This window comes from Glycine max, chromosome 3 (assembly GCF_000004515.6).
Source record: "Glycine max cultivar Williams 82 chromosome 3, Glycine_max_v4.0, whole genome shotgun sequence".
NCBI classification, from domain to species: domain Eukaryota; kingdom Viridiplantae; phylum Streptophyta; class Magnoliopsida; order Fabales; family Fabaceae; genus Glycine; species Glycine max.
The window spans coordinates 38,574,279-38,597,429 of NC_016090.4; the positions used below are offsets into that span (position 1 = coordinate 38,574,279).

At 33.1% G+C, this 23,151-nt stretch overlaps 3 protein-coding genes and 1 non-coding gene across 5 annotated transcripts in view; 2 read left to right on the forward strand and 2 right to left on the reverse strand.

Annotated features, from left to right (window-relative positions):
* The first annotated feature begins 3,998 nt into the window (after positions 1-3,998).
* LOC100810013 (auxin-induced protein AUX28) lies at positions 3,999-7,546 on the forward strand. 2 transcript variants are annotated; one of them, XM_003521220.5, is made up of 5 exons: positions 3,999-4,474; positions 5,822-6,051; positions 6,239-6,374; positions 6,805-6,872; positions 7,188-7,546. In XM_003521220.5, exons 1-5 carry the CDS (start codon positions 4,182-4,184, stop codon positions 7,223-7,225), a joined length of 765 nt encoding a protein of 254 aa, XP_003521268.1. In that variant the 5' UTR covers positions 3,999-4,181; the 3' UTR covers positions 7,226-7,546. The 2 variants fall into 2 exon arrangements, with proteins under 2 accessions (XP_003521268.1, XP_040870022.1); XM_041014088.1 differs by having other exon boundaries at positions 4,056-4,474; positions 6,805-6,866.
* Positions 7,547-12,475: 4,929 nt separating this feature from the next.
* On the reverse strand, positions 12,476-21,296 carry LOC100814473 (putative uridine kinase C227.14). The gene is made up of 12 exons (XM_014774254.2): positions 21,255-21,296; positions 20,618-20,632; positions 20,486-20,529; positions 19,921-19,998; positions 19,268-19,460; positions 18,805-18,835; positions 18,660-18,718; positions 18,337-18,404; positions 17,624-17,710; positions 13,038-13,099; positions 12,908-12,936; positions 12,476-12,768 (listed from the first exon to the last, which is right to left on the reverse strand). The coding sequence occupies exons 1-12, from the start codon at positions 21,294-21,296 to the stop codon at positions 12,682-12,684; spliced, it is 795 nt and encodes a 264-aa protein (XP_014629740.1). The 3' UTR covers positions 12,476-12,681.
* Positions 20,811-20,882, forward strand: TRNAD-GUC (transfer RNA aspartic acid (anticodon GUC)). The gene has a single exon. It is a non-coding gene; the product is annotated as a tRNA-Asp (tRNA).
* A 333-nt stretch (positions 21,297-21,629) lies between the features above and the next one.
* Positions 21,630-23,151, reverse strand: part of LOC100811082 (F-box/LRR-repeat protein 17) — a 7,318-nt gene continuing 5,796 nt past the window's right edge. The window contains exons 10-11 of the mRNA XM_003521222.5: positions 22,415-22,513; positions 21,630-22,019 (exon numbers count right to left, since the gene is read on the reverse strand). Of these exons, the coding sequence (XP_003521270.2) occupies positions 21,954-22,019; positions 22,415-22,513 (165 nt within the window). The 3' untranslated portion in view covers positions 21,630-21,953. The remainder of the gene's footprint in view (positions 22,020-22,414; positions 22,514-23,151) is intronic.

The window sequence follows — 23,151 nt, forward strand, 5'->3', positions numbered from 1 at the left end:
ATTATTTTTAGTCGATGTGAGATTTGAATTTTTTTTAATACATCCTCTCATCTCTAGTACTTTTGACCTTATGTGTGACTGAAATGGTGAGTGAAAGATTACTCATATGATGAGAGTTATCTTTTACTTATATACTATATTTTGATATTATCTTTCTTCGACATGAGACTTTAATTTTTCTTAATATTTATTTATTTTTAAATATTCTCTCACCAAGTGGGTGAGAGATTCGTCTATCAAAATTCAAAAAGTATGGCCAAGTGTTAAAATACAAATCTCTTTCAATGGTATGAATCTCAATATTGAATTGCAGACTACATATAGGGATTTGAGTTTCTTCCGCTCAAACCGAAACATGTAGATGTCTTAATTTTAAATTTGTACCCCTAAGAGATAATTTTGGGGAGTAAAGTAAAACATCTTTCTAAGTGTTTAGAGATTTAATAATGAGGTTTCCAAACTACACAAACATTCGATTTTTTAAAGCAATTAATATACATAAAATTGCAATATAACGGGAAAAAAGAGAGAGCAAGAAAAAGACCTAACAAAAAAAGTTCAAACTCTTGTGTCTAATCAAATATTAATTGTTCACTTGTGATGTGCCCTAAAACATGCATGTTTAGTACGACTAGGCCATAGCTAAATAGGTGGTGCATGTAGAGACAGATTTGAATAAAGGGTTATAAATTCTAAATCATATATAGTAATAATTCCTCAACATTTAAAATTAATAGTAACATATTAGGTTGTACCTAATATAAAGAAAAGTTTCCCTAAGGAGATACTATAACTTTTAAAATTATAATAATTATGACCTTAAATAAATTGCTTCTACTTGATAAGTTGGTAGACTTGAGATAGCAAAATGGATTTCCTTTGAGATGATGTCCCTCAAGTTGCGTGAATGAGGATCACAGTCATCCCACAAATTAAAAACCCATTGCCAAATACTGCTACAAGATTTGGGTGTCTCAAACTTAACCTGACTCGAATATCAACCACGATCACAACCTCTCTAACATAATCTTGGACACAATCTTTTTCAGTTTCTTTTCCCACTGTCCAGCTTGACAATCCCAGATGTTGAAAAGGGGAGGACAATTGGGGCAACGAGGACGTGGCCACCATGTGTGCGTGCCATTCTCTAGTAACACACCTCACGGATCAAACCACAAATCTTTATGTATGTATACAGTAACAACAAACAGTTAAGTGTTCCTATCAAATAATTGCACGTCTTGATTTATTTTTATATGCCTTTTTTTCACCACAACTTCCATTGTGAACCACCTTTCGCACATAAATAAGAGCACATCTTATAATTGCGAAATTTATGCTAATTTGGTAATCATTTTTAGTTAATAATAATTATAATTTATTCACTTTACTATTGTTTTTAATGAAATAATGAAGAAATTAACATCTTTATAATTTTTTATCATGAAATAATGAAGAAATTAACATCTTTATAATTTTTTATCAGTAGAAGTTAGAGAAAGAAGATTTCAAATGCTTTAGAGGGAAATTGATGCATAAATCGAGCAAAAAAGTCTTGAAGAAAAATTGAAAAAAGTGGACAGTTCGCTTAGCGGACGAGACAAGTCCAACGCACGTGCTCGCTCAGTAGCCAGCTCATGCTTAGCGCGAAGAAGACCCATGATAAAGCCTAAGATCGCACTTAAAGTGTGATTAAACCATCATTCTCGCTAAGTCATGAGTGTGCGCTCAACCATTCCCTCCTTTCTTTCTTCTAATAAGGGAAATCCTCTTTCTCAGTCATTCCCCCTTTCTTTCTTCTGGACATCTAGTTCCTTCTCCCATCCACATTAACCCTTGAAGTATAAAGCCTCTCATGACTATGAGAGACTAAACCTCCCTTATTATGAGCCTGACAAGTCAAACTCTTGTAATGTAACTTTTTTTCATTATCTATATAATGCAATCTTGTTTTTATTATTCTTTTCTGTGTTTTTTTATTTATTATGGTATGATTATCCATATAATGTTTAAAAGATAATGTATTGAAAAATGATTTTCTAAAAAACTAAGGAAGTGTATTTAAATAAATTCATTGCTAGAAATAGATTGATATTTGTTTTGTCCATTTTTTGCATCTCTAATCTTAATGCGGTTTATTATTTTTATCTTTGCCAAGAAATTTGGGAGAAAAGAATAAATAAATTAGACTTTTCGTGCGAGAAACCAAAAATATAATATCTTAGTAGATGTGGGTAGAAACATTAATTTTATTAGATAGAAAAAATCATTAACATTGCATTATAAGTAGTTTTGGCATGCTAGGTCCCAACATTATTATATTATGAATTCATCGTTCTACATTTAAATTATTGTTTATTTTTCTTGTTATTTCTTTCTTTTTCTTTTTACTCCAATCTTCACACTTACAATTTTTCATCTCTTCTAGTTCTTCTAATTGTTTAGTAATTGAGTTTACATCACTTAAATACAACCAAAGTCCCCATGAATTCAACACTCGGACTTTTGAATCTCTTACTACTTAAAAAATGAATTAATACACTTGTCAACGAGTTAATTGAATAACGTATTAATTGAGCATTACCTATTACAATCAAGAAGATAACTAACAAAGATTATCAAGGTTTGTGTAAATTATTTTTAGCATATAAATTAATGTAAAAGCATATGTATATAGAACAGTAATTACAAGAAGGTTATTATAAAATCATTTGCAAGATGTATATATACACCAACCACAAACACATGCCTTTCATTTTTTTTCATTAATTAATTTTATGTCACATTTGTTTCTGTACCACTGAACAACAATCTGAACTTCATGGTTATCTTAATAGGCAACATGCCTACTTCACAGAGAACCAACGCAATAAGTTTGACAATTACCGAGCCATAGATATAGATTGACAGACAATGAAAGGATGCAGTTTATATAGTCATGTTGAGCAAAACGTTAGAAACAAAGAATCTTCTTGTCATCGAAGATCAAGTATCGTCACTTTCAGTAATAATGTATGCTGATTTAACACGTACGATATGCGTTAATAATTATATATATGGCTACTCTGATTGACAGTTCTAGCCAAAGAGTGAACAACTTAATTTCGGCTAACAATGAATTAAGCATATTTTTTTTCATGCTAATTACACTATATGAATTAACTGCATAAAAGCAATTGATGTAGAAAATTAATGAGTTTAATTTGAAGCTATGTATGATGTGTCTATTGCTGATTCATATGGTAAAATATAGTAGAAGACTTTTTTTCAAGCATGCATCCACGTAAGAGTCCACTCGGGAAGCGAGTACTCCTAGAGTTTAGTTTTTTTTTTTTTTTTTATCGATCCTAGGTGGATCATCGCGATCTAAGACCAATTATAAGTGTTGTTAAATCCAAGGATGAATAGTGCTGTCACCTCTAACGATGCTCTTTGCTTTACGAAGGGCATCACCATTCAATGAACACATTTTAATTTACATATAAATTTATCAGTACATAAAAGTTGCATAAAGTACAAATCTTTTTAATTTTCCTTTGGAACAAAAAAAAACATCTACAGTTTACTAGCTAGTCTATGGAATAATCCATAGCTTGCATCTTGCGTGTGCATGCAATGAATTGAAGTGTATTATAAATGCGATAATAATACACACATTAGTTGATCGAGAAGGGAAACAGGAATGAAAGATGAAGAATAATTTAGAATGATAAAAGCCATGAAAACAGTGACTTAATTACTTACCCTTGTGCGTGAAATGACGAAACCCTATGAGAAGGAGAGTAATAAAAAAGAAATAAAGAGAAAAAAAAAGTGGTGTAAGCAAGCAACATGGGGTGTCCACTTACGCTTCTTCCACTGAACAATCATAGAAAGATAACATCACCTTGTCGTCACCGAGGGCAGCATGCACAGAAAATTCCAGCTCACACATTCCTCCACGTGTCACAAACCCATTTCCCTCTAAAAAGACAGGACGCACCATGCGTCCTTGTATCAAACGTCCCCTTGTCCCGCCCCTGCCCCTATACCATAGTACATTAGTACCCCCACACACCCCTCTATCTTTCACTATTATTGCCACACACAAATCAATTAACTGAATTCTTAGACAGAGAAAGAGGAGTAGTACTAGTGATAAGGTGATCATAATAGAGCATAATATAAGAGAGTGAAAACTCATGGAGGTTGGCCTCAACAAGAAGGAGAACATGGGGTTTGAGGAAACTGAGCTAAGGCTTGGACTGCCTGGAAACGTAGGAGGCACTGGCACTGAAGAAGTGCTCATCAGGAAGAGAGGTTTCTCTGAGACTGAAACTGAAACTGAGGAGGATGAGTCTGCTACCACTGTGGATTTGATGCTTAATCTTTCTTCTAAGGAAGCTGCTGCTGCTGCAGATCCAACTGATAAGCACAAGACTTTGCCTAAGGAGAAGACTCTTCTGCCTGCAGATCCTGCTAAGCCTCCAGCCAAGTAAGTTAATTATTCCATTATAATAATTAATTAACTTGTTACAAATTCTCAAACATTTCCATCCATGCTTTAGTTTTATATTTATAATAATATAAGAAAGATGTGATTTAATTTTATTTGTTCTTAATTTTCTATTGCTAGTTGTAACTTTCATGATATATATACATAAAAAGTGAGAGAGAATTAACGAGCATGTAAATTAGCATGATTTAAGTAGAGGTTTTGGATTAAAGTTCTGAATATACAATCGCATAAAATATTTGAAAAAAAAGTTTTATTATTTATAATTATCCTATCTAACTCGAATAACTCGAATAAAATTGTTTTTGGTAGATAATATATTTGATATACAAAAGAAAAGAATTAACATGGTTTATGGTATATATTGTATACTAATTCATGGTATGGTCTAGGGCTAATAAGCATGCATTTTATATATATATATATATATGACTCTTGATTGTGGAAGAGGTAGAAACGGTGATAAAGAAGATTAGATCGTGGAGGATGGAATAAAAATGAAAGAGACCGAAACATAGGCTTGAGAGAGAGAGAGAGAGAAGAGTGGGGATAGAAAGAGATTAAAAAAAAGTATACTTTTGTGAGTTTTGTCTAAAAGAAATATTTTTATTTAATTTCTTTGTATAATATGCAAAGGAAAAATAACTAAGACGTCCTGAACTCTCGTACAACATAATTATGGAATCACGTACGGTTTCATGCTAAAACGGTGTTCTACTTGCCTAGCCAGTTATGCAGAAAAGGGCAATAATTTACAATTATGTCTGAAAGTTTTGATGATATGTATAGTACAACAAAGAAAAGCTACACCTTTCTTGTCCTAATCCGTCACGGCATAATTTCTTCTTCCGCTGATTCATATAGGTAGTGATGTAAAACACAGTATGGGTTTTTAAAGGTAAAAGTACTGCACTAGCAAATAATTAAGTCGATCATATTTAAATTAAGCTAAAATATATAAAAGGAGAGTAGGACTTGGATTAGTATAAAATAGAAACATAAACTTTTATATGGCTAGCTCTCAGCCATCACCAATTATAATTTTCTAATTTTCTTGGATAATTAATCAATTAATTCTTCAAAGAAACCTAAAGTGCTCTTCTATATACAATCAATTAATTTATTTTTAATTTTATTATATTTTTTATTGATAAATATTAGTTTGTTATTTTTGTTAGAAATATGAAATTCAAATGTATGATATCTTTCTTTTTTATTCACTCTTTTTCAAGTGCTGTATTAATCTTATATCTCCTTCAACATAATTACCACATATTGATGATAATATATAAAGTAATGAGTTGAAATGAAATTGGTGATGTGTAGGGCACAGGTGGTAGGTTGGCCACCTGTGCGGTCCTTCCGGAAGAACATGTTAGCTGTACAAAAGAGCGTCGGAGAAGAGAACGAGAAGAACAGCAGCAGCCCTAATGCAAGCTTTGTCAAAGTTAGCATGGATGGAGCACCTTACCTCCGCAAAGTGGACTTGAAGATGTACAAGAGTTACCGAGAGCTCTCTGATTCTTTAGGCAAAATGTTCAGCTCCTTCACCATAGGTAATTAATTAAACACAATCCTTTTTTTTTAATTATAATTAAGCCTGTGTCTTTAAGTATTTATTTATTTTCAATTGAACTTATTTGCATGCATGTAAATTAGAAAGCTTATTAATTTGAATTAATGAATCGGGTCGTATTGATTATTAATTAATGCTTTGTTGTTGATGTATTTATGCAATGCAAGGCAATTGTGAATCCCAAGGAATGAAGGATTTCATGAATGAGAGCAAGCTGAATGATCTTTTGAACAGCTCTGATTATGTCCCAACCTATGAGGACAAGGATGGTGACTGGATGCTTGTCGGTGATGTCCCATGGGAGTAAGTCTTTCACCTCTACTCAAAATCAATTTGGCCGCGATAATTGAACTTTGCAATATTATGGGGATAAACTTTAACATATGTTTACCAAACTTCACGTAGAAATTTATATGATTTCTAGGAATTAAAAAGATGTTTCATATAATCTTTTACCATTGGTCGTCCATATGCATTAGAAGAAATTCCTCCTTACATCATGGTATGCCAATTTATATTATTATCCTCATCTTTCATGCACCAACAATACTTGAAATAAAAGCTTGCACAATAATAAACCGTATGAATATTAACTATGTTTGAACCTTCTATAAAACCAGGGGTTATTAAACGTTAATTCCGATTAATATAATAAGGACCATCCTAACGGCAAGTCATATATATATATAGCACAGGCTTATAGTATAACATGAATTTTCTTCATGTCAACCAGGATGTTTGTTGAATCATGCAAGCGTTTACGCATCATGAAAGGAAAGGAGGCCATTGGTCTTGGTCTTGGTAAGTATATCAAGTCTTTAAATTACTATTTACATTAATTATAAACCTTATATTATATTATATATATATATATATATATATATATATATATATATATATATATATATATATATATATATATGTTCAGTAATTCACTCATGAAAGTGTCATATGTATATGTGAATTCTGATGCTCCTAGAAAAAGTCTCAAATCGAATATTATTAATTATTTTTTTATATAAATTAGAAAACTTGCATATATGTCAAATCTAATAACTTCTCCTTATTTAGAGATATATTCTAAAAAAAAAACTTGTTTTAATTTTATTATTTCAGCACCAAGAGCCATGGCAAAATCCAAGAACAGGAGCTAGACTAGTCGCACAATTCATGACCTGCCCCATCCTTTGTAATTGCGGTGCCCAGTTGGCTTAGTTACTAAAGTAAGGATAATTAAGCTGCAGCAGACACGGATGGACATTGCTAAGTGGTTGAATTATAGTTAATTTGTGTCATTATGGTTTGTTATAATATTTCATCAAACAAAACAATGAGATGCATGTCTAATTAAGTACTAATCATGAACAGGAACATAATGACTCTCAATCATGTTGTTAGACTTGGCTTTCTTATATATCGATCTTTGCTTGTTTTGTGTGAGTGCTTCTTAATACGAGTAATAATTTTAAGACGTATGTGTTTGTCTGTTGTAGTTGTAGCGACATATTATCATGCTTTACATTTAAAATTGTCTTGTAATTAAACTTTTTCCTTATCATTATGAGAGATTCCTTGGTATTAATCATTTTTCATATAATAACAAAACTGTACGTATTTATTACATTTACGTTAGTTTTTGTTTTGATCATCAAGAGCCGAATAGATAGTACTGGAAGTGTTCCCTGAACATGGTGGATGGGAAACAAGAACATGTGCGTGTTCATGGAGCATTTATGCATGCCCATCGAAATAGGTTCTGTAATTTATTATTATATTCCTTCCAAGATATAGCCGTCTAATTTTCCAAATATGGAGTACTATATAGAGGTGTGTTGGTCAAACTTAATTTTATAGATTGACGAGAGGGGAAAATATTAGTGCCAACGCAGTACTACTCTACGCGTAAATTAAATGACCCCTAATTTAAATTTTTGTGGCATTTACAAATGGATTTTAATTTGGTGATAGCTATTAGCTAGTACGTACTGGGGGTTTTGAATTCCAAATTTATAATTTTTTTATTGATAATACATTCGTAAATATCAGTGTAAGCCTCCGTAAGAGTTCTAGCTCTTATACATCCTTTATAAAATAATATTAAAATTTGACAGCACATTCAACATATTAAATAAGAAAACTTGATAGAAAATTATAAAATTATTTATTTTGCTATTACGTTTTATTCTTTACACGTCTTAAATATAAGACTAATTATATTGCTTCACAAGGTACTGTCAAACCCTTAATTAATATTATACTTTTTAACTTTCAAGTTTAAATTTATTCAACATGCACTCAATTTCTACTATTACAAATGTGTCTTTAAAGTTAACGTTGCCAAAAGTTAATATTTTGGACAATGGTTTCATAAAAAATCATCTTAAAAAATGTAATATTTTAAGATGATGGTTAGCTATCTTATAAAGGTACTCTTCTAAGATGATCGTAAGCTAAACACCCTCTTAGAAATATACCTTTAGACAATGACGACGGTAATTAAATGGCAGACCGGCATGGAAGTGTGAGTGACAAAGAGGGTGACTCGAGTGAGGGCAGCATGTAGGAGTGAGGGGTGAGTGTATACACTAACTGAGATCTCAAGGCTGACTCAGTCAATGAAATAGGTTCACATGAGTAAATGAAGTGCAAACCACAATAATTTTTCCAAAAACGTCATAGATATCATTGTACAATCATTCTACGATGGTGTCAAACATTACTGTCTTTATTTTCAAATTTTGTAATTATGAAAGTGTCACCGCATATTATACTATAACGGTTTAGGAGAATCAACGTCATATGTGTCATAAAAAGACCATTTTTTAGTAGTGTTCATAATAACCTTCCATTATTGACTTGAGAAAATTATTCTTAAACGCACATCTTTTTCTCTCAAGAGACATGACTCACTTCTAATGTATATCTCACATTAATTATAAGATATAATTAGTGAGTCGATGTCATCAAATAAGTACCTCCTTAGATGTCAAATTGTTGCTTTTAGTTTCTCAGAAATTATCGGAAGCATATGTTTCCAATTTCTTTTTTTAAAAAAATTGCAATGTCTACATGTGCTTGGATTGGAACTATATTGGAGCTTCTTCATCCATGAGATCTTAATTGTTCAATTCTTTTACAAGTTGGTAAGCTAGTTGGTGAAGGAAATTAAAATTGATGGTTTATCTATTTCCATTTTTTTCTCCCTCTAACTCTTTTTTGTGGTGATTGATCGAACTAAGTAATTAACACGCAAGAAACCAAGTTAGTTTCGGCACTTCAATCAGTGCGATTAGATTTGTCACATTTATCTCTCAGAGGTGAAGGACGCAACTTTCATTTCCTATCCTCAAGTTAGTAATATCTTATAGTTTCTTCATTAATAATAAAGAAAATGTACTGGAAATTAGAACTGGCAATAACTAGCTAGCTAGCGTTTTCAGGATCTGAAGAAGTTGAATTGAAATCTTTAGGGACTTCAGGTTGCACTTTGCTGATCTAATTTGGTTTACAAGGATAAAGGAGGAGAGTTTATATTTAATTTTCTTTTTCATAATTAAGTATATTAAGTACTTCATATATTGTTCGTTATTTGAAATATAAAACTTAATTGTATAACATTGTGATTAGCTATATGATTGATCAACATTGCTATTTCATTTCTAAATATTAGTAAATTAATTAAGGATGATTCAACAGAATTCTAATTATTTACTAAAATACCATATAAGTATTTCTCCTCACAAATCTCATATTCATTGCATTATCAATATATTAGTTTAATAACTTCTTTTAAAGTGATCCAAAATATTCCCCTTGAATGTTATGAAAGATTGGTAAAGATTAAAATATCTGTTCTAAGAATCTGAAAAGAAAAATATTTTATCTATTTATATATCTATCTATGAAAAAGGGAGGGGAGAGAGAATTTTAAAAAATAAATAAATAAAAACATTTAAATGAAACAATTGTAAAAAAAAATTATAAATAAAAGACTACTGATAAAATAAGATGAAATATGAAATTTATTATAATATAATTGTTAAATTAAATTCAGAATATACATGAAGCAAAAAATTTAAAAATAATACAAATATTTAACTATATAATTTTGATATTAATACATTTTCATATAAAAATTGTATGTAAGATAAATATTTTTTCCCATGATATAGTTAATAATGCTTTCATATGCAAAAAAATTATTTTCATATATAATACAAGTATTTATCGTGTAATTTAATACTAGTAATAAATAGTATCTTCTAATTCTTTAGCATCTTCCTAAATTACCAAAAAAAACAAAAAAAAGACCACTAGTCTCGAACAAAACATGTCAGTAACCTAGTACAAAATATATCTTCAAAGTGTTAAATTAAAAAAAATGAAGAAATGACCATCAATTTTTTAATATGAAAACTTATAATTTTCTAGAGCAACACATCATGTTAGTATCATAGAGTATGAGTATAATTTAAGCAACTTATTTTAAGGTTCTTATCTTCTGCTAATTAGTTTCCACAATATCATTTCATATTTAAGCAATTCATACATATTTTATTTCAAATGGTATAATTCTAAGCAATAAAGTTTAATTTTAAGCACTCCAACATGAGATGCAGATCTCCTCCACATGTAGAAAAAAATCAAGCAACAGCATTTTAAAATAAGCAACTTGTTAAGCAACTAGCATTAGAGATCTCTTAAAGTGATTTTTTTATCATTTTGTTTGGCACAGGGAAGAAAAATAAGCCGGGTGAATATAGGAAAAAGAGAAATTGGGAAGAGGGAAATAGAGAAAAGAAAAAATAGGATAGATTTTTTGTTTGATTTAAGAGAAATAAAAATGAAATTGTAATGAAAAATAATGGAATGTCTTCACACCTTTTTTCTGGTTTGATATGGAAAAAGAGGAAAATGATGAGATTATAGATAATGAGACTATATTACCTTTATGATATTAGCTCACGTAATCAATTTCCTAGGTGTGATGAGGAAACAATTGATTCTCATTTCTGGAAATCAATTTCCTAGCAACTTGAATCACCACACAAGATTGAATAAAATTGACGATATCATTGAGAGAATCAATTATCAAAGGTATAATAAAAAGTTAATTTGGATAGTTACATTATAACTTACTCTCTTTCACCTCACCTTTGATGATTTCAGTCCCATTTTCTTCCTTCTTGGTCTGGAAATTTTATTGTATGAGGTCCACCAACTTTAAATTTATTCCCCTCATGTTTTCTCCTTACCAAACAACTTCAATTTCAAACATCTTTTTTTTTGTTAGGATGAGACTAAAGAGACACAAATATATTCTTAAACCCAAATAGCTAAATAATTATATAGGATGAAGTTAGATATTATCTTTTTAATATTATTTAGTTTTGTTTTGAATTTCCTAAACCTAGAGGAGGACACTTGTACAATTATTATTAACAACAATTAAGTTATAAAATTGTATCCCTCATTGATTATCATTATAAATAAAAATATCAATCTTATGTTTATCTTACAGCCAATTTTAGTCTTCTTCACTTTTATAATAATCGAAGATTCCAGTGAAGAACTAAGAGAAACTTCAAGCTATCACTTAATTGAATGCTTAATTTCATTGAAGACGATTCAAAGTTGTTTGCAAAAGCTAATGAAAGGCTATTTATACTTTATTGAGCCTAGCTTATGTGTTTAGAAAATCATTAGGTCTTAACTAAGGCTAAAGTGGCCTAAAAACACAAAAATCATGCCAAAACAGATAAAATGGCCCAATTTGCAAATGTGGTGTTTGAGCTTGCTAAGCGAGCAAGGGGCTAGTTGATTTTAGCTTAGCAAGCTTGGAGCTCCTTCTGCAAAGGCAACATGTTCATTTCTTGGTTGAGCCTTGGAAAATTAGCTTCATGCAATCTCTTAATCCCATGTCCTTTTGTAGACCTCTTTAAGAAGCTTTCCAAATCCTTCAATATAGCTTGAAGCCTTCTTCTGGTGCCCCCTCCTCCTAGACCTCTTCCCCAAACATATATCTTCATTGTATAACATTGTTTGACATAAAATACTTTAGAAGTAGATGGTTACATCAAGAAGGGTAGTTCTTAATTTTATACACAATTGTTTAAAAAATAAAAGAAGTTTTATGTAATGAGTCAAATAAAGATTTTTATTAGTTTTATATAAAAATAAAACTGTGTAGATCTTCGACATAGAAAATGTGTTAAATAATGCAAAATAAAAAGGAGGTTAAAGAAATCTACTCTAAAAGTTAACATTCTTAGTTTTTTTTTTTATGTTATATTTTTAGTTGAAAGGACAGAAAACGAGATCAGTGACTTGAGAACCCCCGACACCCAAAATCTGAGCTAGCAGTGGCTCTCATGTCTTGTATGTACTTGTCAAAGTATCTGCACTTACACTAAAGCTGTGGCCTTGGATAATTTTAGGATTTGAGCTGTTAACAAATTAAATTTATGGCAGAGGAAAATAAAAAATGCACTAAGAATCTGTTGTACTCTGAAAAATCACAAGGAAAAATCATTTATTACAGACAGACAGTGAGACATCCTTCTCAGGTTATAATACTCTCCTTGGGCTTGACTTGGCACAAACAGATTCCTCAGAAATCAACTGACTCGATTATTATATCAGCATTTTTCTTGGACTTCATTATAAGTTCTGCATTAAGACTGTCGTTGTTCTCCATCTGCATCAAGAAATTTTTATGTTGAATGCAAGTGTGTTACTCAATACCAAAAAATAGATCAAATATATATAGTCAACACTCGACTGGGCAGAAATAATCAGAAAAACAAACATCACAAGTTAAAATATAAGAAGTTTACCCGCTGTTTAGCAATGTCTGGAGGCTTGCCTATAGATGCCGAAGGAAACGAAAATCACAAGTAAATTCAATATGCCTTCTCTACGGAGAAAGCTGATATAATATATTATGGGGAAGAACTTAGAAAATACCAGTTGAAATATGCCTCTTTAAAACTCGCTGCATTGCTTCGTCAATGTCAATATCAATATACCTAGAACAAAACAGGAACAAACAAATTAGAAAAACTGGTATCCTTGACAATTCTCTTTAAGTTGCAAAAGCTGAAATCGCTATCAGATTAGGTTGCATCTTTTTAGATAGATACCAAGCCATTTTCTACGGATCTTGAAATTGCCCTAGCAAGTGTCATTCCACAACATTGACCAATAGACCCAGTCTTATAGGTTATGTAGGTCTGAAAAAAAATGCAAGTTATGACCTGTTTTTAGTACCACCTCTTAGCAAGAAAGATGGACAACATAAGCCAGTGATGGGGACTAGAAGTCGTTACTGAGATTTAAATGAACTCTATCAATAATGGCGCTCTAGAAAAGTTACTATTAGTCATGTCAAAACAATTATTCAGCTATGTGAGAATATAATTCCAAACAAAACTGAAGATTTACGTATTTGGTAAACAGTACATCCTGTAGAATGAGAAAAAGGAAGCAAACATAAGGGTATACTAATATCATAGTTTTCTTAGCTGAATACACTCTCGTGGTTAAAATTTATTTACAATTTAACCAGTGAAAGACTAGGCTAAATATTGGATTATAGAAAGGAAAAAAAATTGAGATAACACCTCGAAGTGAATCAATGGCCCTAGTATTTCTAGCCATTGGCACCTCTATCAACTTAGGGTTCGAAAACCAAATACCTATTTAATAACAATAATGGCATGCACATGAAACAAGCACAAGCTAATCTAAGCTGAATATATAATTCAGTAAACATACGATTGTCTTTCATGAGAAGAATTTTTAAGCAGTGTCACAGGCTCAAAGCTGAATTTTCATAACAGAATTAACATACAACTTTCAAGGCTGTTGTTTTTTTTTTAATAAGAGTAGGCAGAAATATTAAACAATAAAAGGGAGCATAAAGAAAGAAATTGAGACTGCAAAGGCTTACTTTATTCTGATATGAAGCAACGTATTTAAAAGCATGGAAAAGATAGTAACTGCTAACAAAAAGATAACATCACTAACAGAAAGATAACACCACTAAAAATCATGCCTAGAGAATAGGATCAAAACTGCTTTATCCTATCCGTCAACATGACTTTTATTTTTTCCTAAAAAATAGCATAAAAATCTTATCTACTATAATTTGTTAGGCAGTTCCAACAGTCAAATCTTAACACTCCTCCTTGACTTTGGAACTGCAAACTCCAAGCTTTTGTCTCAAGTATTCAAATTTGGCTTTAAACTCCTTTATGAGTTTCTCATCACTTCCTGTCACAAGTAAATCATCAACATAGACAGCAATAATGATTAAATTTGCATCTACCAATTTCACATATAATGCAGCCTCACTTGGACTTTTGACAAATCCAAGATCTTGAAGATGATCATCTATCCTGCTGTACCAGGCCCTAGGAGCCTGTTTAAGACCATATAATGTTTTTTTCAACTTGTAAACTTTCTGCTCCTCTCCTTTGATTTGAAACCCCTCAGGTTGCTCTACATAAATCTCCTCCTGCAAGTAACCATTTAGAAAGACAGATTTTACATCTAAATGATAAACTTTCCACCTTTTATGTGCAGTCAAGGCAAGTAGCATTCTAATTGTATCAAGACGTGCAACTGGAGCAAAGGTTTCTGAAAAATCCACTCCAAACACCTGAGCATAGCCTTTCACCACCAACCTGGCCTTGTATTTATTTACAGAACCATCTGGATTAAGTTTGGTTCTATAAACCCATTTTACCCCTATAGGTTGTTTGTGTTGAGGTCTGTCCACTAGCTCCCATGTGTCATTTTTTTCTATCATCTTCAACTCTTCCTTCATAGCATTTATCCACTTGTCATCCTTTTCAGCTTCTTCAAATTCTGCAGGTTCTAGGACAGCTACATTACTCTTTTGATAAATCTCAGATAAAGATCTTGTACCTCTGACATGAATGTCATCTACATCATCATCTAGGAACTGTGGAATTTCTGGCAGCTGCTTCCTTATTGGCTCATCCCAACTCCATTGTTGATCTTCCATAAATTTGACATCTTTACTCACAAGAATTTTCCCATTTTGAGGTTGGAAAATTCTGTAAGCTTTGGAGGTGTTGCTGTATCCAATGAGAACTCCGGGTTCTGCCTTTTTATCAAGTTTGTCCCTTTTAACCTGTGGAACATAAGAGAAACAAACACAACCAAAGATTTTTAGATTTTGTAAATCTGGTTTGTAACCAAACCAGCCTTCAAATGGAGTTTTTTTGTGCAGAACTCTTGTAGGTAGTCTATTCAGCAAAAATACTGCAGTGTTTGCAGCCTCCGCCCATAGCTCCTTTGGCAACTCCTTTTCATGCAGCATACACCTTGTCAACTCCATGATACTTCTATTTTTTCTCTCACTCACACCATTTTGTTGTGGGGTGTAAGGTACGGTGAGTTGGTGCTCAATGCCAGCTTCTTCACAAAATTTATCAAAAACATCATTTTTGTATTCCTTCCCATTGTCAGACCTTATTGTTTGCAACCTGCAATCACTTTGATTCTCCACCAATGCATTTAAAGATGATACTCTCTGAGGTCCCCCAACATCTGTGTGAACTAATTGCAGCTTTTGAGTTACTCTCCAAGTTGATTGAGGAAATGGTTTTCTGACTAGCTTACCATATTGGCAAGCCATGCAATCGGCTAACTTGTCTTCAAGCATTGACACACCTTTCACCAAGGCATGTTTTTGCATGTATAAAAGTCCAGCAAGATGGAAGTGTCCGAGCCTTTTGTGCCATAGTTCAACATTGGTGGCCATGCTTGAAAAAGCTATTTGCTTCTCCTCCATTAGATTTAAAGCATAGCTTTTAGCCCTCATTTTCACCTTGAATACGTCTTTTCCTTTTACATCTTTGATCAAGCACCAATTTTCTTCAAATATAACTTTGAAGCCTTTCTCTACAAGCTGAGCAACACTAAGTAGATTTTGATCAATGTCAGGCACATATAAGACATCAGAGATATATTTCAAACCTGTCAAGCTTTCAATAGCAACAGTCCCTTTTCCCTTGACTGAGATGAAATCACCATTTCCAATTTTTACTTTGGAAACAATGGTTTTGTCAAGTTTTTTAAAGAGGTTCAGGTCATTGGTCATATGGTTTGTGCAGCCGCTGTCTATTAACCATGAATCACTGGAACTATTGCTTGTGGCAAAGCATGTTGCAACAAAGAGTTGCTCATCTTCTCGTTCCTCCGCAACCACCTTTGCTTCCTCTGATTTGGACTTGCATATTCGCTCTACATGTCCCATATTGCCACACTTTCTGCACTTGACATCTGGCCTCCACCAACATTTTCTTTCAGGATGATTTGTCTTTTTGCAATGCGGACAAGGAGGAAAGGTCTCACCTTGCTGCTTGTTGAAGCCTTCTAGTTTTTCGTTCCTCCATTTGTTGTTCTTCTTGTCTTTGCCACCTCTTGAATTTTGTGCTTTCGTATGAAACGCACCTTGTACCACCTCCTCTTGTCTCATCATTCTTCTCTGCTCCTGGGCTTGTAGAGCATTTATGAGTTCTCCCAAGGTGATGGTTGACAGGTCTTTAGACTCCTCCAATGCTGATATCTTCGATTCATACTTCTCGGGTATAGTGACCAGGATTTTTTGCACTATTCTTTCATCAGGAAAGTCCTTCCCAAGAAGTCTCACTCTATTTGCTATGCCTAACAGCCGGTCAGCGTAGCCTTTAATTGTTTCAGTCTCTTTCATGCTCTGCATCTCGAATTCTCTGCCCAAGTTGAGTACTTGCATGTCTTTGGTTCTTTCACAGCCTTGATATTCTGATCTGAGATAATCCCAAATCTGTTTGGCAGACTTGAAATTCATAATTCTTGTAAAAATAATTTTTGACACAGCAGAGAAAAGGCAATTTTTAGCCTTAGCCTTTTTGGTCTTCCTTTCTCTATGATTCTTCATCTGAGCCACCGTTGGATCTAAAGGTAGTTCAGGAACATCATAGTTTTCTTCTACTGCCTCCCAAAGATCCAAAGCTTCAAGATGAGCCGTCATCCTTGCAGCCCATAATTCGTACTCCTCACCATCAAAAATTGGTGGTGAACCTGCTGTGTATGATGTTTCTCCCTCCATTGTGATTTCTCTCAACTCACAGATCCCTTAAAGATAAGAGCTCTAGATACCAATATGTTGTTTTTTTTTTTAATAAGAGTAGGCAAAAATATTAAACAATAAAAGGGAGCATAAAGAAAGAAATTGAGACTGCAAAGGCTTACTTTATTCTGATATGAAGCAACGTATTTAAAAGCATGGAAAAGATAGTAACTGCTAACAAAAAGATAACATCACTAACAGAAAGATAACACCACTAAAAATCATGCCTAGAGAATAGGATCAAAACTGCTTTATCCTATCAGTCAACATGACTTTTATTTTTTCCTAAAAAATAGCATAAAAATCTTATCTACTATAATTTGTTAGGCAGTTCCAACAGTCAAATCTTAACAAAGGCCAACAGGAAAATATATGAAGAAACATATGCCTTGGTAAAATCAATGCTTGCCATTTCTCGTCAAACAAAGAAGATATCTCCTTCCATTGCCCATCTTCCAAGAGCAAATAGTTACCTTCTACAATAACAACCTTGAGCCTACACAACGGAAGAAAACAAAGGAATCTGTCCATGCAGCAGTATATATCTCAAAACCAAAATAAGGTGACAATGTAGCAAGAAGCAACAATTTGGAAAATCAATTATTCTGATTTGTAAAAAGACAAAGATAACTAGAGATAAGCAAAAAAATAAGAATACAAATGTTACAGAAAAAATTCACAAGATATTATTGCCTATTGACATTAATTTTACAGAAGTTCTCAGTAACATAATGAACAACAAAAATAATGAGTGCCTGGGGCTTAAAAGCTAGAGTTGTTACATGTATATAACTACCATAAAGTTCAATTATAGTTAGTACATTTACTCATCACAAAATTGTTGAACATGTAGATTTTCAATGGGATCAGCTGGATTTCGGCTTACCACTTGAGGCAGCTTATTAGTACTGCTATAGATTGGCCTCAAAAAGTTTAAAAGACAGCGGATTACGTGACAAATTCAAATATAGACACAAGCATATTATAATGGTGGAGAATTTGGATTTCATTGCCCCTAGCTTGACCTCATGATGGCAATGTCTGTTTTTACATTTTGAATCATATTTCATCATTTACTTTTGTTCAATATATCATAATTTGTGTCAGAAATTTATAAAATGCTGATGAGTGGACCACATCTTAACTGGGTCCCCAACACCATGGTCAAATGATGGTACATAAACTGATCCCTGAAAAAAAAATTTCACCAAAATGCAACAGAACAAAGCAGATAAGAATTCCGTCATGTCAATGCACGGATGCTTACTGCTCTTTCTGTGCACCCCAGCTTTCACACAGAATTTGCCCATAAACATAATCCATATAATTTGAGAGACATAGTCAAGGCAATAAACCAATTCTAAAGTTTCCACTTTTCTGAGCCATGTTTAATAATAATAACAACAACAACAACATTAAATCTTAAAAAATTTAATAAGCCTTACATGACTTCTCAGATTCTTGAGATATGTAAGTAGTCCCAATGGATTGAATGTCCAGGGAGCTGATACACAAATTTGAAAGACAAAGCGGGTCTTTTATGAATACAATGTCTGAAATTGATGAGTAATATAAAAAGGGGTACCTTACCTCCCCTTCTGGCATGTGCTTCCTCGAGATTCTATTATCAAAAACATCACTTAGAATGTCAGAATTATAATTCCTCATGCTATCGACAATAAATAAGGATTTTAGTTCATGAGTATTTATACGGTGTTCTCAATGTAGTTAACTAAATAGAATTTTTATTTTTATTTTTTGCACAGAGGACATAATGTATGTTCTAATCTCCCAATGATCTGAATGTAGCCTCATTTCAATCTCCAAGGAAAGATCAATAAAAAAAATATCATGAGATGTTCATACCCCAATCATTTGAATACATGGAAAATCACAGCAGATCATACATTTACTGTACTTTCAAGTACATTTGATTGATGGATTGCTCTAACTTATCACTCTAGATCAACACTAAGAATAATGAAAAGAAATAAACTCAGAATAAAATTTCATGTGGATAACAAAAAATGGTGAGCAACTGAAGGACACTAACCTCCATTGCGTCTAGTTCAAAACGATAAAGATGAAAACCATCCATGGGAACCACAATAGCAACATCTGGAGGTTCAACCAGAGAGTCAAAGGAAGAAGCTTTCTCTGGCCAAAGTTTGTTTATACGTCTGGCTACTTCATGTGCTAGAGTGCTTTTTCCAGCACCAGGAGGACCAGCCAGCCCAACTAAAAGCCTGTGCAGTATCATAGAAATCATGATTAACATGAATATAAATGGAATAGCACAAAAAAGGCCGGTAGAATTTTTGGACATTAGATGATATCTTTTGCTTCACCAACCTCCCAAAAATAGAGGGAGATCCAACTACTTTACTAGTCCAAGTTCTTCATATAATAATTGACCTAGTATAGGAGCCATACATTTAATTGAAGATAACTTCAGATGTTTTTCTGATTAAAAATCTAGTCCAAAATGGCAAGTAAAAGATCATCAAAATAGTAGTTTTGCCCCACTTAACTGAAGCTTTCATAACAACAGGATTTTGTTGGTCACTATATTATAAAGCAAAATGAGAAAAATTCCTGTCATGATAACTAGATAAAGGTTAAGTAATAAATCATACTTTAATTATGACAATCTCATAACACTTCAGGATCATACAGTGGATAACAATTCCACAAACAAGAACTTACTTGTGATTAGGATTTGATGACACTGACACTGAAGGCAGAAGACGTGTAACCAATGTATCATATAACTCATCAACACGGCTGCAAAGTGCAAACAACAGATGTAACTATATCAACTCAGTTCAGACTACCTATTCATATTCTACCACAAAAAACTTTGTATAGACAAATTTCAATGCTATTTTCATCTTTGCGTGCTGCTTTTTCAGGTTTACCTAATTCTTTTTTTCCCCGAGGAATCAACAGCTCCATAAGTTTCAACGATGGCAGCTAAACATGCGTTTGAATAACTATGGTTCTTTGTGGACAAGAAAAAAAAGACACAGATTCAGTGTCTATATCATTATCACGTAAGAAAAGTGGCATTCTATATAGAGTTCTTACTACATTTCCCTTAAAACGATTAGCAAAACTTGGGTATGAATAATAGGTTCGCTGCACCGTACTCCACAAACAAACTTGACATTTATATCCTATCTTCATTTTGTATTTGCAATTGAAGGAAAGAAAAAAAGTATATATGAAGATTAAAAAACACTTGAAAGTTATAACACGAAAGACCTTATACCTTCCCTCTACAACGTGAACTTGTTCCTTTTCAGCAGATAAAACCTGGCAGAACGAAGAGGGAATGTTGATACGAAAAGAAATTCCATTGGCAAATTGTTCAGAATCATTATAAAAATTAAAAGAAGCAGACCTGGCGAAGCAAGTGCTAGATTCCAATATCCTCTTGCCGTCGTTGAAGAGAAGGTTGCTTCCATTTACTCGATATCAAACGTCTTCTAAGTTCAACCATGGCAACAACACTGCTTCACGCTTCTCACAAAGAACCATTCACTCTTGAAGTTGTGAACGTCTAAATAAGTTTTCTTTGAAACAATCATCATCAAGTCGTTGTAGTATAGTGGTAAGTATTCCCGCCTGTCACGCGGGTGACCCGGGTTCGATCCCCGGCAACGGCGATATTTTTTTCTTTTTAATACTAAAAAGTTTAAATGTGCTTAGTTGCGCGTTGGATGCAAGATTAATACGGGTCTTAATGAAATAGACCGGTTCGATACTCGGCAACGGGAATTATAATTTTGTTTTTTTTACCTGTTCCTTCAAAATAATTAATTCGTTTTAATCTGAAAACAAATTTAAAATTATTTTGAATATAAGAAAAACTTATATAAAAAATTACAATTTTATGAAAACATATAACATCATGAATTAAAGTAAAAGAAGAAGGAAATTAAATAATAAGGATAAAAAGTTATTTAAACTTTTGGGTCTCAGTCAGCTAATTTGAGAAGGTATATAAAAATATCTAAATTTAAACCATCATTAGGCACTTCACCAGTCACGGCTGTTTCCAAATGGCACATTATCTGCATGTTTGTTTAACTGTTTATGCGTTTCTGATCCACGCATGAAGCATTATATTGTCAAAACAAACTCAAGCAACTATTTTGCTTGTGATGTGAATCAAAGCTGCCGAGTATGGGAATTCAAACATGCTATGTAGCCTGAAAAAAATAATATATTCTATCTGCATATTGAATTCCAGTCTCATTGACTATAGGAAGGAAGCCATTTAAAATATACACGGCCGATTAACGCGGCCATATTGACACTACTTGTAGACCTGATCAATAGCTTCAGGGGGAAAATATATAAAATTTGGTTAAAAAATGTGGTAGCAAGCCAAAAATTATCATAGAACAGAATGACAAACTGCTGAGCAGACTAAAATTCTAAGCGAGAATATTTTACAAAGATACAGTTCTCACCTTATATGTTCATGGGAGCCAATTCAAGAACCTAACTTGACTTGTTTAGTGCCTAGTCGAGTTCTAAGTACAAGACATTGCGTGCAAATATATAAAGCCAGTCTCAAGGGATTACATTAATACAAATATACAATGATCAATTATCTCCCCTAATCTATAACAGCTGCAGTTGACATCAGGAGAGAAAGACACAAGACCTAGGTAAGACCCATTATACTCGTCCATATCCTGTCCTTCACACTGCATAGACTACAAATCAACTCAATCCACAACAACATTACAAAGACGTCTCTTCTTTCTCCTTTGCTTCTTCTCATCCTCAGGCGACTGCACATTGAAACAAAATTGTATAAATTAGGTGCTACAAAAAGAAAAAATTGTAAGCTGAGGTTCAAGTCTAAATAAAATCCTCTTATCCAATAGTACAACGCATAGCACAAGGAATCTACGCAAGTTTTGAATCCCCTTCCCATTTATATGGGGGATAAACAACACACTGATTCACTTTACAGAACATGATCCTATCATAACATTGTTGCACAAAATTAAAATTTGGATGAAATTATTTATTAAGATGCCAGAAAGCCACTTGCCACAGTGCGGCATGGTATGGAGATAGCTTCCTATCTCCTACTAACATGCTTTCAACTTTTCATTTCTTGAGCAGAACAAAATTGCCCCAAATTATTCTAAAACATAATCTGTTATTTCTTTTAGCTTACCTCACTATTAACCAAATGAGGAACCTGAACCCTTTTGGAGCCATCAGGTAAACGCTTACAAGGTGAAGGGTTTTCCATATCAGTAAAAGCATTGCAAACCTGCAAACAAATCACAACCAAGCATGGAAAGGAACATTTGATGTTAAAACATGTTTTATTCATTAACTGCTGTAACTTTTTCTTCAAGTATTTGATAAGCCATTCTAGTAGCTTATAAGCTACTTTGACAAGTGACAACAGAAGTTTCCATCTCAAAAGGCATACAGAATTACAAACTTGGCAAAAACACCAAAAAGGGTCATTTTTACATTTTATTTACCAAATAGGGGCTGTTTTGCAATTATTTACCTGGGGGGTCTATTTTTTTATTACAAAGCGCCCCCCAGGAAGGCGCTTCCATGGAGAACGCGACACATTGACACAGCGCGGCGCACGAGGCATCATCCGCATAGCGCCCCTGACGCGGAAACCTCTGGTAGCGCCCTGCCGCTGGGCACATATGAGATCGCCCATTTCCTGGACGCAACTGCTTCTTCCTTTGATGCTAGCACTACAAAAGCACCGATGAATATTATAAATAAATTTTAGAATATATAGCTGATTAAATAATTAAGTATTATGAATAAAGGTTATCAATTCATGACAGTTACCATTTCGTTACTGAGACTCGCATACTCCTCTCATTGCATGAAAGTTTCCAGAGACATAACACAATACTAACACTGTCCAAAACATGG